The 15,714-nt window shown below is 37.1% G+C and overlaps 1 protein-coding gene across 1 annotated transcript in view; it reads right to left on the reverse strand.

The window, feature by feature from the left end:
- Positions 1-15,714, reverse strand: part of LOC137987757 (Fanconi anemia group J protein homolog) — a 71,433-nt gene that overhangs the window by 31,601 nt on the left and 24,118 nt on the right. Inside the window, exons 9-19 of the mRNA XM_068833830.1 lie at positions 14,666-14,768; positions 12,370-12,498; positions 11,357-11,452; positions 10,446-10,581; positions 9,416-9,462; positions 7,633-7,782; positions 7,501-7,544; positions 6,966-7,073; positions 4,241-4,289; positions 1,753-1,780; positions 985-1,040 (exon numbers count right to left, since the gene is read on the reverse strand). Coding sequence (XP_068689931.1) covers positions 985-1,040; positions 1,753-1,780; positions 4,241-4,289; positions 6,966-7,073; positions 7,501-7,544; positions 7,633-7,782; positions 9,416-9,462; positions 10,446-10,581; positions 11,357-11,452; positions 12,370-12,498; positions 14,666-14,768 — 946 coding nt within the window. The remainder of the gene's footprint in view (positions 1-984; positions 1,041-1,752; positions 1,781-4,240; positions 4,290-6,965; positions 7,074-7,500; positions 7,545-7,632; positions 7,783-9,415; positions 9,463-10,445; positions 10,582-11,356; positions 11,453-12,369; positions 12,499-14,665; positions 14,769-15,714) is intronic.

Genomic DNA, 15,714 nt, shown 5'->3' on the forward strand with positions numbered 1-15,714 from the left:
ACAAGCACATCAAAAGGAAGTACTACAGGTGGCTTTTCCTTTTCTACAGTATGCTTAACAAAGTGGTTGTCTTTAGCTGCATTACGTGTGCAGTTGTGGTAAGAAATAACACCCGTGCAAAAACCTTGAAATAGAACAAAATTTATAAATATGCGTTGAGAAATACCTGTGAATTGGCAATGACATGGTTAGCTTCCAACTGGATAGGGAATTTTACCCCAAGCTCAGACGAAGTTGCCATGGGTGAAAGAGTTCCAGAAGTGAGGATAATACAGCGAGCCTCAGAACCAAGCTCAGAGAAAACCTTAAAAGGCAAGACAAGCAGAACTAAAAATAATCAAGACCTCTACATTAATGAGAGGCTTATGTCAGCTGAACAATTCAGGTGTGCTAAAAAATTATGGCACTGGAGTTAAGGCACTTGTACATGTACAATGTAGATAATTTTGTCAATTGACTGTTGACACTGACAGAACACTTTGACCCTCACAGTAGGTAATCGGTCAGTAATACTTAACACTACCTTGTCTGTCATTCTTGTTTGAAAGCTACAATCCTGGACAAAAAATTTGGGACACTTGAGCTACAATGTAAAACTGCTGAAAATGAACATGTGGTAAGACCATCTATCATACAGTCCACCCCCCCCCCATCCTTTTCAATGTTGATGGCAATCTGGGAGAACATTCAGAAAAGCTGCAGTTTATTTGAACATTGCTTTGGGGGAACGGGGAACAACAAAGTCGTTCTTATTATAAGTTTTTAGAAAAAGTAAAAAGGACATTTTTCTTAGGAGCATTTTTTTTGCTGCATATAAACAACAGTGTCCTACCAACTTTTGGCCACGATTGTACATGTATGTATGTCACTGTTTTGCTATTACTGATCTTGGCAGGATTATAAATCATGCTTGGATGAATTTCAACAAAATAAGAGGATCACATTAATGGTCTGTCTTGTGTTTAAGAGTGAAACACAACTTACCACTGCAGGGTTCAAACACCAGAAATTTAAAGAGTGTGTCCACTCCTTCCTCATGCCTATATAGAATGCAATGCATACGAGTTTCTTACTAACAGCAACAAAAAAATGAAAGAAACTCATAAAAAACCAGAAACATGATTTTATGCTTTATGCTGTGGTTCAATTATTTTTTTTTTTGGTCTTAGATTTGTCAAACCAGTTCAATTTTGATTTTTCTTTGTCTTATGTTCATTATCATAGTCTGAAACAAAGGAAATTCAAAATTGATTTATGAATCGAACTGGATTTGAAGCAATCCTGTGGATTTTAGACTAGCTGCTTTCAACAGAACTGAGGATGAGGCCATCTGAGAAGGAAAAACTGACAACAGGGAAGAGGACATTGATGACGAATTTATTCATCAACAACAAATTCGAAACTAAAAGCGAGAGCAATGACTAGTTCTATATACATGTAATATTGCAATTCAAAATATAAACAGTTCTTTTGATAATCATCCCAGTTCAATGACCAACAATGTCTACAGGTATCTTAAGCTTTAATAATATTTGTACTAAATAATTTCGGGGAAAGTGCAATTACCGGTATATTATTGTTAGCTTTATTAAACAACATAATTATATGTCTATAAGATGCACCCAAGATTTTGCAGAAAGCATCAGAGTCTTCTTGAAAAAAGGAAACATGAAACTGACATGTATAAACGAATAACTACGGTAGTTTGAACCATTTTACACTTAACAAAAATTGAACCACAACACCATGTACCTCCATGGGATCTTCTCCATCCTCCGGGCTGAAAAGGATTTTATAAAAAAAAAAAACGATACAGAAGATTTTTTTTGGCATGATGCATGAGATACCTAACTCGTGCATGGTCGATGCACAAGAAATTCAGTTGTGGTTTGCCAAGGCATTAGAAACTGGACAAATCCAAATGATTATATTAAAGAGATTTAAACCTTACATTAGTAGATACACAATAATGAAACTTGAAGTTCATAGTTCAAGCTTCCACCCAATGATATTATATTCAGTTGAACCCAATTTAACGGAGTTAGTAAACGAGGAGCCGTTATTTTGGTCAGCAGGGTGAGACGAAAATGAAAAGATGAAGTTGCCCTTCAGGCAAGCTGTTACTTGAGGTTACTAGCCCGAAGGTCTGACGAGCTAGCCCGACATTAAATTGTTCATAAAGAATAATCAGATGTATTTAAGGACGGTGCCTAATATTTAAGGGTATTTTTGCCCCGTTTCATGATTATGTAGGAAATGTAGATCTTAACAAGTGTTATGGAAATCCAAAAAGAAAATGGGGGGTAACCACCCATTTTTCAAAGATAATTCATGAATAATATTTGTAAAAAGCTTTAAAATACAAAGCAATGTATGGCGTTTTTGTCTCAAACTGAATCTTAATTATTTCTCAAAAATGCCTGGTTACCCGCAATTTTCTTTTTGGATACCAAGAGTATTTACTAAGATCTACTTTTTCCGGATAGTTTTAAGTCGCGCAATAACATCCCTGTATTAGTAAGCATCAACGGTAGGAAACCAGATTATCTCGAGATGCGCAGAATGTATGCGCAATAACAATAGTTTCCCAACGAAACGCACCTAAATTTCCGAGAAAATCCACTGCACCGTGACTTGGCTGGAATTTAATTAGACTGATTGTCTCGCACTGCACGCTGTCAGTCGGCAAAGATTGTCATTTCAAAAATATATTTCGGTCGCTATGTAAGCAGAAAAAGTCATGACGTTATTTACTGACGCAACTAAAATGCGGCGCAGAACGTTGTCACGCTACGATAATTTGGTCTCATAACGTTATCATTTTCTCTCAGGAGCTTCTGCTACACACTTTGTGGTATAAAAGCTCAATTTATCATCAGAAAAGAGAAACCAACGGTGCTTGCCCGTCGGGCAAGCTGCGATAAGAAAACGCTAGCCCGACAAGTCATTCCAGTAGCCCCGGGCTATCGGACAGCACTTTCGTCGCGCCCTGGGTCAGTAGTGGTATTATGTAACACGCGCCTCTGGGGTTCATGTAGCGTGAAAGTGCATTTTTGATCGAGTTGCGGAATCTATTTGAAGCATTGACGCTTGTGCTTTGGGTCTAGTTATTCGCATTTCCCTCAATACCCTCCCCTTTCCACCGATTGTGTGTGTGATGGGCCCCCGCTTGCTTCACTCCCATGCTGTTGGGGGAAGGGAATCACAACTTGGTTGTCAGGATTTGTCAGTTATGGGAGCGGGTCTCCATCTGGGAGCAGGCTGCCAATAGTGGAAGTTCCTGGATGTTTCTCGGGCATCCAACCTCCACTTTGCCACAAAGTTGTTAATTAAAGATCATGATAACAGTTTCTGTATATACAACCAATTAACATTCTTTCCTTTTTCAGTGTTTTCTGTTTTTCCCTTTTATATATACAGTGTAATCACACCATTGTCCAGACAAAAATATTTTCTATGTAACTGTTGTGACCTTTACTCTCAGTCTATTCTTCTCTGACTTGTCTAATGTATGTCACATAGTTTTTCCAACTTTATGACAACAAGACAAGACAAGACAAGACAAAACAAGAGGCCATCTGGCCTCAGTTGTTCAAAAGGTGGATAAACGCTATCCCCCGGATAAATCACTATCCAGCAGATAAGCACTAGCAAAACCAATTGAGTTATCCAGTGGATAGCACTGTCCACCCTTTGAACTACCGGGGTCTGAAGTCAAAGGCAAATTTTAAAGCATGCAAGTTAAGATTCGAGTCTGGTATGTTCCATCCGTGGGGCCTTGTGTGGTTCAGTTATTCTCCTTTGACTCAAAGACCTCAAAACATTATTATTAACAATAACAATATTAGAAGCTATTCTGCCGGCAAAGGCAAGCTACTAAAATTACAAAGCATGTGTCTCGAGAAATCCGCTGTTCTGAGAATTCACAAGAAATAAAAAACAAAATAATGAAACTTAACTGTTAACAGTAGTACTACAATGCCAAGAAACACGTGATGGCGTGAAAAACAGGCAGTGCTGGGATGGGGTATGCAAGATACATGTATATTCACAACACTAGTAGTACATTTTTCAACTATGGAATGGTATAAAGACAATACAGTCATTAAGTTTAGGAAATAATTTAGCCACGTTTTTCACTTGTTGTAGAAAAGAATGTAGTTCATTTGTTTATAACCTATACAATGTGCATCCTAGTACATTTAACCAAGTACATGTATGTCATGAAGAGTAAACCCACCATGATTTGCGCATCTCTAACCATAACGGATGTTTTCAGTACAGCACATCTACAAGATTTACAGGAATGAAACTCACATGCAGGAACTACTTGTAACACTGATTAAGTGCACTCAGACAGCAACTCCTATTTTTCAAAGAGCACTTGACTGAAGTCTTACCCCATATACACCACATGTTGAATTCAAAATTTATTAGGAACCTTTAGATTCTAGGACGAGGACGAGAACCAGTACGAGTTTTGACTTTTTAGCGAAAATACTTAGAAAATAATTATTTATAACCTGTACGATTAATCTTACTCTTTGTTAGCAGAATAGGTTGCTCAGTTATTCTTATTGCTGTTACCTGGGCCTTTTTGCTGATCGAAAAATGCCAAAACTGCTACCCTGTTGTTGACTTGTTTTGACACGACATTCTTGCAAAACCTCGCACTAAAATGGTGACGGCATCACGTTCTTCCCGCCAAAATGACGCTGGTTTGCGCGCGCTCACTGTTGTTCATTGAGAAAATCTCGTACTCGTAGTCGTTCTCGTCCTAGAATCTAAAGCTCTTCATTAATACTAATATTGTTAACATTGCTGCAAACAAAAGTTGGAAAAATAGGAGGGAAAAAACAGTCAGTTGACAGCCTATCGTCACTACCACTGTCATCATCATGATCACAACTACTCCTTACCACCATAAGCATCATCATCATAAGACATCATGCACTGTCACTGTCACCAACATCATCATTATCATTATCATACCCTCTCAGTCCTTAAAACTGTGTCATCATTGTGACGATGACTTAGCCAACCACATACATGTAGCAAAACAGAACAGATCTTAGATTCATAATAATTAAAAATTACTTCATAGTAATATGGAAATAGGCCACTTTCAAAAATACCATTATGATACTCTTTGTCTGTTGACCTCCCAAATTTCACATAAGCAAATGTTCTTGTTTTCTCATTGCTTAGTTGCAAAATTTGGCAGGACAATCAGTATTAAAATGTCCATACCCCCCCCCCCCCCCCAACAGAGGGTTTTTTCCTAGTTTGGCCCCCTCCCCCACTGGATTTTCCGTTCCAGAGGGCTTCACGTTACTCCCCCCACCCCCTGGAATTTCCATGATTTTTCCAATTGGTCCCCCATACCCCTTGGAAATTCCAAATCCAAAACAAGAGACTTGATTAATGTATTTTGATCGACTTAGAGCTGTAATAAAAATTTCATTCTCCTAAAACGACCGTGTAAATTCTAGACATACGGTATTCACCCACCTTTGCATGCTACGAAAGTCATAATTATTAAAAAGCACAAAAAAAAAAACAGCATAAGAAAGATCTCTAAAGCCATTGCTCTTTTCGGCTTTGTCTTTAGTTTGGTGATGGTGTTTTTTAGGGTTATTTGAAATGGAGCGAAGCACAGTCTGTGTTTTCCATAGCAAGGCAAACATGGGTCCTTTATCCTTGCTTTTCACCTCTTCAAAACATAGTTCTTTATTCTCCTACAGCTTGCGTGGCAAGCATTCACAACAGACCAATTAACCTTCTTGCTGAATCTTCGTCTTTCGGGCGCAAAATTCACGTAACCGGCAGCAGTAACCGACAAGAAGCATACGGTGCTTAAGTGCGCCCATGATCCCATGAAGCCGCTGAAACAATATGGCACCTACATGTAGTAAACATGATGATCGAAGTATCAAAGTACATTTGTGCTTTTGATTAACAATGCGAGATACCGATTTTCTTGTAGTATTTATAAATTATTTTAATGGGGAATGAAAGGTGAGTCATGTTCTGGCTACCAGTTTTGAACGATTTCATCATATAAAGATTCAAATACAAAAGTTGTCTACTGTTTATCCTGGGTGACCTGGGTCATCACAAAACGTGATTCGCCAGCTGGTGACCAGTTCTGAAAATCTAGTCACCAGCACTCAATTTTTGGTCGCATTGGCGACCAGTGGGTCGCAATTTCAAGCCCTGTTATTTAACACTTTAAATGTCCCGGCAGCTGACCTTTTCTCTGTTCAATTGAAAGACGTTCTCATTCAAAAATCCAAAAAAGTACTGAAAGTTGACGCTATTTTAAGTGTATATGGTATATGTTTTGTAACCTAATCAAAGTTTGCATAGTCAAAACAACATATCGAATTACGTTGCACACACAAGAAACTATTTATTACATAGTTATTTTTGCTGTCACAGTGAAACTCAGGAAAATACCTCCTTATGTCGCAGCGGAGTAATAATTATCTACAGTTACTGCTACACAGTGTAGTATAATTTGTGAACCGTACTGTTTATATTATTTTTCGTGGGTGTAGCCGTGAACTGACTTCGCTTATCAGCGGGAATCATAAGCCGTCACGCAACATGTTCAACGGATAGAATTTTCCATTTTTCTTGGTCACTTTGAATCAATTGGAAAAGTATGTAAGTGTTTATTCGATCGCATTTCAAACCCTCTGGGAAAAAAGCCCTTTATGTACTCTTTATGTACCCCCCTCCCCTTCGGAAATTTGCCTCTTTCAGACCCTCCTACCCCTCTGAATTTCCGTGACCCTCTGTCGTGGGGGGAGGGGGGGGGGGGGGTTATGGACATTTTCTGGAACCACACATTTTCAAAAGTGGCATATAACTATACTCTATCCACCTACTCTGCCCTAATAATGATTTTCCACTGACTTGAGAAAAAATAAAGAAAACCTGAAAATGTCTGCAAGTCTAACCTATAGTCAGAAATATACTTCATGTTTTCTCCCATCATGAATTTTCCAATCAGAAGTATTCCTTCTAAGAGAGAACAGCTGTGACTGGATAGTGATGGTATGCCCTGCCTGCAGAACAACAAAAATGATGCTTAATATTAACACAAAGAAAGGATAAATAAAGCATTCTTTTAAAATTTTGTTAACATTCACAAAATTTGTCGCACATCATTGTGTCATATTGCATTATTTTGGTAATATTCCTTTTTAAAAGTTATTTTCCTTTTGATATAGTTACGGTATACAGTATCAGAAGTTCAAGTTCAAAGTTAATAAACTTGGAGAACGAGGAAACTGAAAATCCTGTTTGAAATGGAACTCTGTATTAGGTTTTTATTTAACTAAACCAGCTGTGAAGAAAGTACTGTGCATGTACCAATCCTTCCACTATCATAACTATGACTATCATTATTATGTTGGTTTTCAATTCCACACAGAAAAAAATGACTTAATTGCTGCCTGTAGTCTACTGTTCTGTTCTACTGTGTACTTATACCTGTTTGGATCTTTTGCAGATGCCATAACATACTGAAAATGTTCCTGGTAGAACAAGAAAGACTCAAATAAAAATAAAATAATGGAAAACTGTTGACTGATAAAGTGTGTCAGATATGTGTAAGTTACTCACAAAATAAAGGCCGAATGTTCCAGAAGTAATTCCTTGTTTCTCCATAGCTGTTACTATTTCCCTACCAGACCAGACCTTAGATGATTGCTCAAAACCTCTCTCTTTCAGCTGTGACGAGCTTTCATGTATCCATCGTAAAAAGCTCCCAATCTGATGATGAAAGCAAACAAACATTTCTTTTATATATTATAATTATATATATAAGTGGAATGATGAAAATTGAGTAGCCAACGATGATGTCACTTGTGAGGAGGATCCAAATCAGGATACAAGACGTTTGGACTCAAATGAATGAATACAGAGAATGAAAAAGTTGAGTCCCCAATGAACTTCTCACAGGTCTTGTTTAATACTGTGTAAACGTTTCGCCCTTCAGGCTTGTTCAGTACATGTTAAAACATTTAAAAATTACCTGGTAAAAATTAAGATTGATGCTGCGTTATTTATACAAAAATATAAGACAAAAGGTGTAAGAAAAAAGGTGTGTAAAAAGTGTAAGAAAACGCAGTATCGTTACATAATCGTATTACGTAATATGTACATGCAAATAAAATTTGATAAAAATCTAAGTAATGTTACAAAAAAGCTCATTAAGTAAAACAATACATTAAATTAAAAATGAAAAAAGAAAGAGGTACATGTAACTCTATTCCGAAGTAAGCTTAATTTGCCCAACACTGAGATAAAGGATAACAAAAGGACCTTTATAAATCATGAAATCAGGTAACCTTACAGGGAGCGCAAACGAAATCCCAAGAGAAAACCTATGGGATAATGCTAGGTGTGAAAAATGGAGAACTGTAATTAAATCCCTAACAGGGGCCTCTGAGAATCCTGACTTTACAAAATTAAATGCTGCTGAAGAGATGGTCACCTGGTTACACAATAGTTATTACTACTCCAGGGTGCATAACTGCGAGCACCAAGAAGCCTCTCTTGTCAGTAAAACCTTATCCATATTTATTTATTACAGTGCAACGCGCCTTACTGTAGCCACCCAACAAATTTTCACATTTTGACAATTATTACGTATAAATACGTCAACTCAACAACCCATGCAACAGTGTTTAACTTACAACTGTGCAAACTTTGCAAGGAGGTGTGACTGTCAATCAAATTCACACATCCTGATTGGCGGATAATTTCTGAAAAACGTTGTTAGGTGGCCACGGTAAGGCATGTCGCACTGTAACAGTATCATTAACAATTTTCTCAAAGACAACATTTGAATTAAAAGTCAGACATGTGGTGTTCTTTTTTGTTAAAATAGACGGCAATTCAAAGGCGGCTTTGTTGGTCAACATGGCCAATTTATGATTCTGAAATCTGACCTTGAATTTGTTCAATGAAGAACCTACGTATTGAACCTTGCACATTATTTTTATAGGTGACTAAATAGATGACATTCTTCGACTGCTGTGAAAGATCTTATTCTCTACAAGATAATTCTTACATAGATCGCATTATTTTGTTCCTACATTATTTTAAAACATCCCGCAAGAGTGTTATTACCATTGCTGTAATTAGATCCTTTAGGCTGTGCTAAGATCTCTTTAATGTTTTTGGGTCTTCTGTAAGAGGGCATAATTGACCCCCTTGGGAAAATCTGGGAAAGCAATGGCGATTCATAGATAAGATGACTATACGATTTGATGATTTTACTGATGTTAGGTAAATGAGGGTTATAATCGAATCAAAGACATTGCAAGCCGGCAGGAGTCTTAAGTTGACGAGTGACGGGAGTGATAATAATGATGAAGATACAAAACACAATTGAATTTACCATAACATGAAGGGCCCTGTGGTTCTCTGTTAACACCTGGATTTGAACTTTAGAAGAAAAACAAGAACATATTAATTTTTAATAAAGCTTTACAACAGTGTCGTAAAACGTAGTTAACCCATTGACTCCTAGGAGTTGGACTTCATAGATTTTACTCTGTTTAACGCCAGACCATCTTACTTGTCAAAGTGGGTGGTCCAGAGCGGTTCAGGGGTGAATGGGTTAATAAATTTGGGTTCACCTCGGTTAAGTCTCACAACGACTTCCCCTGATAATGGAGCAGGGTATTTAATTTTTGTTAAGGAAATATGTAAAGGTTTTTCATAGGCGTGGCCATAGTACACTGTAATCAAATGCAATGCTGTGTGTGTTTGTGTGTGTGTACTTGAGGTGTTTTCATGTGCATGACCACGTTTGTCACTTTGTAAACTGAAAGATAGTAAAAAAAAGAACAAGAGGGATTTTCAAAATTTCCCATAAGCTATCTGTGATTGACTGTAAATTTTGTGTGTTCCATTTGTTTTTTGCATTATTGTCGTGCACTTGCTGCCTCAATATTAATACTGCAACTTGATGGAATCTCCTGCTACTACATGTACCGGTAGTTATGTGTCCAAGACTTAAAAATATTGTTTTAATAACTTTTTGAGGTTATGGTGTTTGCTCAGCACATAGTATACTGTGCAAGCTTCTACTTCCAAGTCTTTTGCTCAAGCGTTGTTGTTTCATTTATAAGGTTCATTCAGAGTGGCTGCTCTGATGCTTATACCTGTTGTGATTTGGTTTTGCTCAAACCACTTAATTATTCATGACTTTTGTTCAGTTTTTACATGTCAGTCATCAGCAAATAAGTTGCCAAACTTCATCTTCTGTTGACTCCGTAAAACTTATCACTTATAAAAATTGTACAAGGCAAAAAGTGCTGTGTTAAAAAAGTCAAACAAACCAATGTTTAATAGACAAAGAACTTGTTTACACCGTCCTGATAAAACTACCAACATTGCAAGGTAATCGAAATTGAAGTCCTTACTTAATCTGTCAAGATCATCTAGAGTGTTCTGCAAATCTACTGCTGTTAGGGTAAGGCTGGCTGCCTCACGAGCCGAGTCCTCCACATTGTGTGCTTCATCTAACACTACTATCTGATCTTTGAGATTTATCTCCATCTAAAATGGAAACAACGTTATTATACAATTCACTCCGCCTTGGACTCCGACAGTGAGCTATTATTGACATTGCACATGCACAGTTGCTGTTGTTTGCACTCATGCTTGCCTTTGATTGGAGGGTTGATTCCATATGATAGCAAATGAAGTGAATGGCAAAGCTAGCGATTGGCAAGAGGTAACAATGGCAACCAAGACCGCACCTGTCACACACCCTCTCCTGAGGGGCAAGAATTGTTAAGTATACGTTTTTCCGTTGTGAAGACAGTGTGATGTGATGGGTGCTAAGGTTGACCTGTGGCTAGGTTGCCATGGTCACCTCTTGCCAATCGCTTGCTTTGCCATTCATCTTATTTGCTGTATGTCATGTACCCTCCAAAAAAGTTTTGACAAGTTAAGCAGTTGCAAGAAAACCTGAAAAAATCCAGGCTTGCACAGAACTCGAACCCATGAGCATGCAATTGCACTTCCCTAGCTTGCTCTACAGCACTAACTGAGCAATTGAACAACATAGATGTAATTTCAACTGAAGAAAGAAAATGAAAAGAAAGTATGATAGATCATTGCAGTAAGCTATAAAGAAACTTTAACAATCAGTTGCAAATCAGATAAGGGTTGTCACAAAAAAACAAACAAATTGCAGCCAACTTAAATAAATTATTGAACAAACAAGCCATAATCTTGGGTCACCTTAATTTGACCTCAGAAAAACAAATGCACCCTTGCTTTCCACTGGCATTTTACTTTATGATATTGAGTTTAAAATGTCAGTTACCTGCATTCTGATTTTAGGATCAATTAGGTAGTTGTAAGGACAGAATATTATGTCGGCTTCTTTCATGAGCTCCCTTGCAGCATAATAAGGGCAGGCCTTTGCAAGAAATGGAAATGATAATCATTAGCGCTTACTTTGAAAAACTAGAAAAACTAAATATTATCAAACATTATCAATAATTATTGTCTCCAAATCTGTAACTAAATGCATAAATTCATTTAACATTGTGTACAATAGTATTGTCAAGAATACAAGTTGCTATTCAAGAGTTAGTGTATTTGCTCTGGTTTTAGTTTGTGAATAAAAAAATAACCCAAAGCACTGAACTAATTTTGACATAAACATAATGTTTGTACAATAGCAAATCATCGTCGCCAGCGCCACTGTCATCATCATCCTTACTTCAGTCTTTATATTCTCAAGTCAAGCAAAAGTGCTCTACAAATTATTTTTGGAGATTGAATCAAATCAAATCAAATGACGGTTCTTGAAGAGAGCAAATACCCTCTAAGACATTTGAGGAAGGCCAGTTCTCTTACCACTGTTGAAACCCTGCCTCTTCCCTGACCTCCCCTGAGGAGTGATTTTGCTATGACAAAAACCAAATTATGTAGCACAAGTTCTGGGCAATAAACATAATATTACAGACTGCATGTTTTATTTCAATGTAGAAAAGCTTTCATCTATTCCTCAAATTTGGGTGTATCTTAATTCCAATCAATACTGGTCCCCAGTTTTTCAAAGGTCAGCTAACTTTATCAGTGGATAAGAAACTATCCAGAGAATAAATTTAATGTATAAAAATACGTACTCCACACTAAACATTGACCAAGGTTTTCATAAATGCCTCTACTTACACGCACATTTTATTATTTACAATTATTATTGCATGAGCAAATACTGCAGAGATTGAAATTGTTGGAAAGTGACTTATCCACCTGTTAAGTTATCTGGTCTCTGAACAAATGCAGCTTACAAGTGCTTATGAATAATTAATTTTATTGTAAACATACCCGTATTTGACCTCCAAGAGTGACCAAGTCTTCTATATCCCAGGCATCATGGAGACCATGGTATTTTAAACTCGTTTGGGTTTTAATTGTGTTTACCTTCTGATAATACCTACAGGTCGTCCCTGGGCCCTAGAAGCCGTTAAATAAGTAAATGAGTAATACTGTATTATTTTGCACTTGTGCCTATTCAAGAAAATTGTTCGAAGTGAGTGACTGATGAAGACATCAAGGCTTCGCTGAAGGGTTGTTAACTCACTGACCCCTGGGAGAAAGGTTTGATATATTTTATACAAAAATTTGGTTTTATGAACGGAGTTGATAATGTAAATTGGCCACCATAAAGAGATTCTAAAAGCTGACATTTTGAGAGTTAGCCCTTCGCTCTGACGAAATATTTGAAAGCTGACGTTTCGAGCGTTAGCCCTTCGTCTGAGCAAAGGGCTAACGCTCGAAACGTCAGCTTTTAGAATCTCTGTACAGTGGCTAATCTACTCTGCTGATAAAACCAAATTTTTGTATACTACTTCTCCACCGACAGAGCACCACAGTTTCTTTAGAAACTACCCCCTTTATTCATTTGATATATTTTATCCTGTCTTACATCAGAACTGATGCTTTTCTCATCAATGGGGGGTACTTCAGGAAGTATATTGGACTAAGGCTTAAATGTAAATACTATTCAGGGATATCTGAGTCAAAAAAAAAAAAAAAAAAACATGGAAATGCTATTGCCAAGGTAGATACAACTGAAACCATGATTATCCAAATATTGCAACAATTAATACATCATTAAATTATTACTTTTAAGACAACATCAACTAGCCATGCAAAGTCATCAAGTTGTCTGTACATAAAGTTTCGTGCATTTCTAGCCTGCAACGTAATCCCATCGGTCACTGTAGGTTCTTAGAAGACAGCTGTTATAGTGACTGCAAGGAACAGCAATCCTATAGGCCCCTGTATTCATTCTGTGCCATTACTTCAGAGTGCAGACACCATGCAGCTCTGAGATACATGTAAGCACCAAACGCAGATGCAAAACGCACCCACCTCTTTCGCAAATCTCCGTCTGTGTGTGCCCGAAATGTGTGCATGTAGTCTTTTGTTATTCATGGCTATTACAGCTGTACATAGTAAGATTTATTTTATTTTGTATTATATTGTTGCACCAGAGCAATGAATCAATTTGCTTTAATATTGTCGCTGAGTTGAAATTTCTTATAAATAACCTTAAAGTTTGTTTAAGATATGCATGAAATTAAACGCACGCTGATTTTCAAAAGCATCGCAAAGTGTTCCCTCTTCCAGTATCCTGAACAGCAAAGTTATATCTGACCTGATATACAGGAGTTAGACATCACAAAGTGTCCTCCAAACTCAAAATATTATTTTTAACCCTAAAGCAAGTTGTAACATTGTTGCTTAACGAGCTACATAACCATAAAATTAATGTAGCTTTAACTCCATTACTTAAGGACGGTGTCTACTAATTAACAATATTTTTGCCCCGGTGTGTGATTATGCAGGAAATGTAGATCTTAACAAGTGTTATTAAAATCCAAAAAGAAAATTAGGGGTAACCATGCATTTTTCAAAGATAATTCATGAGTAATATTTGTAAAAAGCTTTAAAATATAAAGCAATGTATGGCATTCTTTCTCAAATTGAAACTTAATATCTCTGAAAAATGCACGGTTACCCCCAATTTTCTTTTTGGATACCAAGAGTACTTACTAAGATCTACTTTCTCCGTATAGTTTTAAACCGTGCAAAAATATCCCTGTATTAGTAGGCATCACCGATAGGAAATCCGAGTATCTCAAGAAGCGCAGAAGGTACGCGCAATAACGATAGTAGGCACCGTCCTTAACAGGAAATTACATGACGCCCATCTAAATTGAGCCTGCATCTAATCATGTGCATTTCTAATAGAAGTTATTAGTTGAACCATTAATGTGGAAAATATAAAAAGTAGTGAAAGGGTTACAGTAAGGACACTTGAACCGTGAATACTTGACATTTTTGTGTACATTGTTTTTTTCAACGACGAAGAAATAAAGCTCTTCTTAATTTGATGTATAGTGTTACATGTATAGCATTTTTTAAGTGTGAAAACATTAAATACTCTTGTCAAAAGGACGAGCCCACATTCTATAGTCACTAAAAGAATGTTCAAAAAAATATCAAGTTCATGGTTCGAGTGTCTTCACTGTAAAATTAATGTGAAAAATTTTCCAAATTTAATGTCAACTAAACACATTACTATACTTGAAACAAAAGATTGCTTTGCACAAACCGCTGTGCCATCCAAGAGCTTCTTACACTCCTCATTCTTGTTCTTCCCCTTTGAAACGACTGGGTGCACACAGGAGTGCTCTCGACTGGATAAAATTGTCATCCTGAGAAAGGAGTTTTTTAAAGAAAAATCACTAATTATAGAGAATCACAGTTCAGATCAGTTGGTCCTGGCCCTGTGAGGACCATTGACAATCACTTTTGATGGCCGCCAATCTTAGCTGAATTTAAATCCCCTCTCCACTTTGTTATCCTCTCACTTCTCGTTCTTCCTTTCCTTCCTTTTGCGCCCATACCTCTCCTTCTACCCTTGTCATAACTAAAATGTCGCCTCTTCTCTCCCAGTGGTCATATTTTCACTGTCATACTTTCACACTGTCAGACAATTCAGTCTCTTGCTTATCAGACAAAATAACATTATTTGGCTTTTGATACCAATGATGAAAATTTTGCAGATACTTCATTCTGAAAGGTTGTAGGAAAAGTCAAGGAATGCAAATGAGGTGCAATCACAATCACTTTCAGCTATACAGTCAAGTAATTTGACCATTAATTGCCACTCATCATGTCTCGTGCCTTATGCAATAATGTTTCTACACAGGTAATTGCTTAACGTAACTTGTTAGTGTGACAGTCCCAAAAATGGTTTGGAGATCACAATGGAAGCTAACTAATGCTAGCTTCCTTTTTTCCAGGTCTGCATGTAAACATGAGGAGAGACATTCCAAGGAAACCACATTGTGGTGCCAAACCATAAACCCTTAAGATGAGAATCTAACTATTATTAGTATCACCCAACTAGTGGACTAAAGAAAATGCTCCATTTCGATTGGCTATGCTACTAGAGTACTATTAGTACAATGTAATAGTTCTAGAGTAGCGAAAAGCATGACACTTTCTTTCGTTTTATTCCCAAATAAATATTAATTTTCTTCAACTTGCATTTGCTAACTTTGCTATTGCCTTTTCTGTCCGACTAGTTGGGTGATACTAATTTGCAATTATTAGACCCTTTGCCCTCAAGGGCCACGGGTCAATAGCCCATGAGGC

Source organism: Montipora foliosa, unplaced genomic scaffold (assembly GCF_036669935.1).
Source record: "Montipora foliosa isolate CH-2021 unplaced genomic scaffold, ASM3666993v2 scaffold_388, whole genome shotgun sequence".
NCBI lineage: Eukaryota > Metazoa > Cnidaria > Anthozoa > Scleractinia > Acroporidae > Montipora > Montipora foliosa.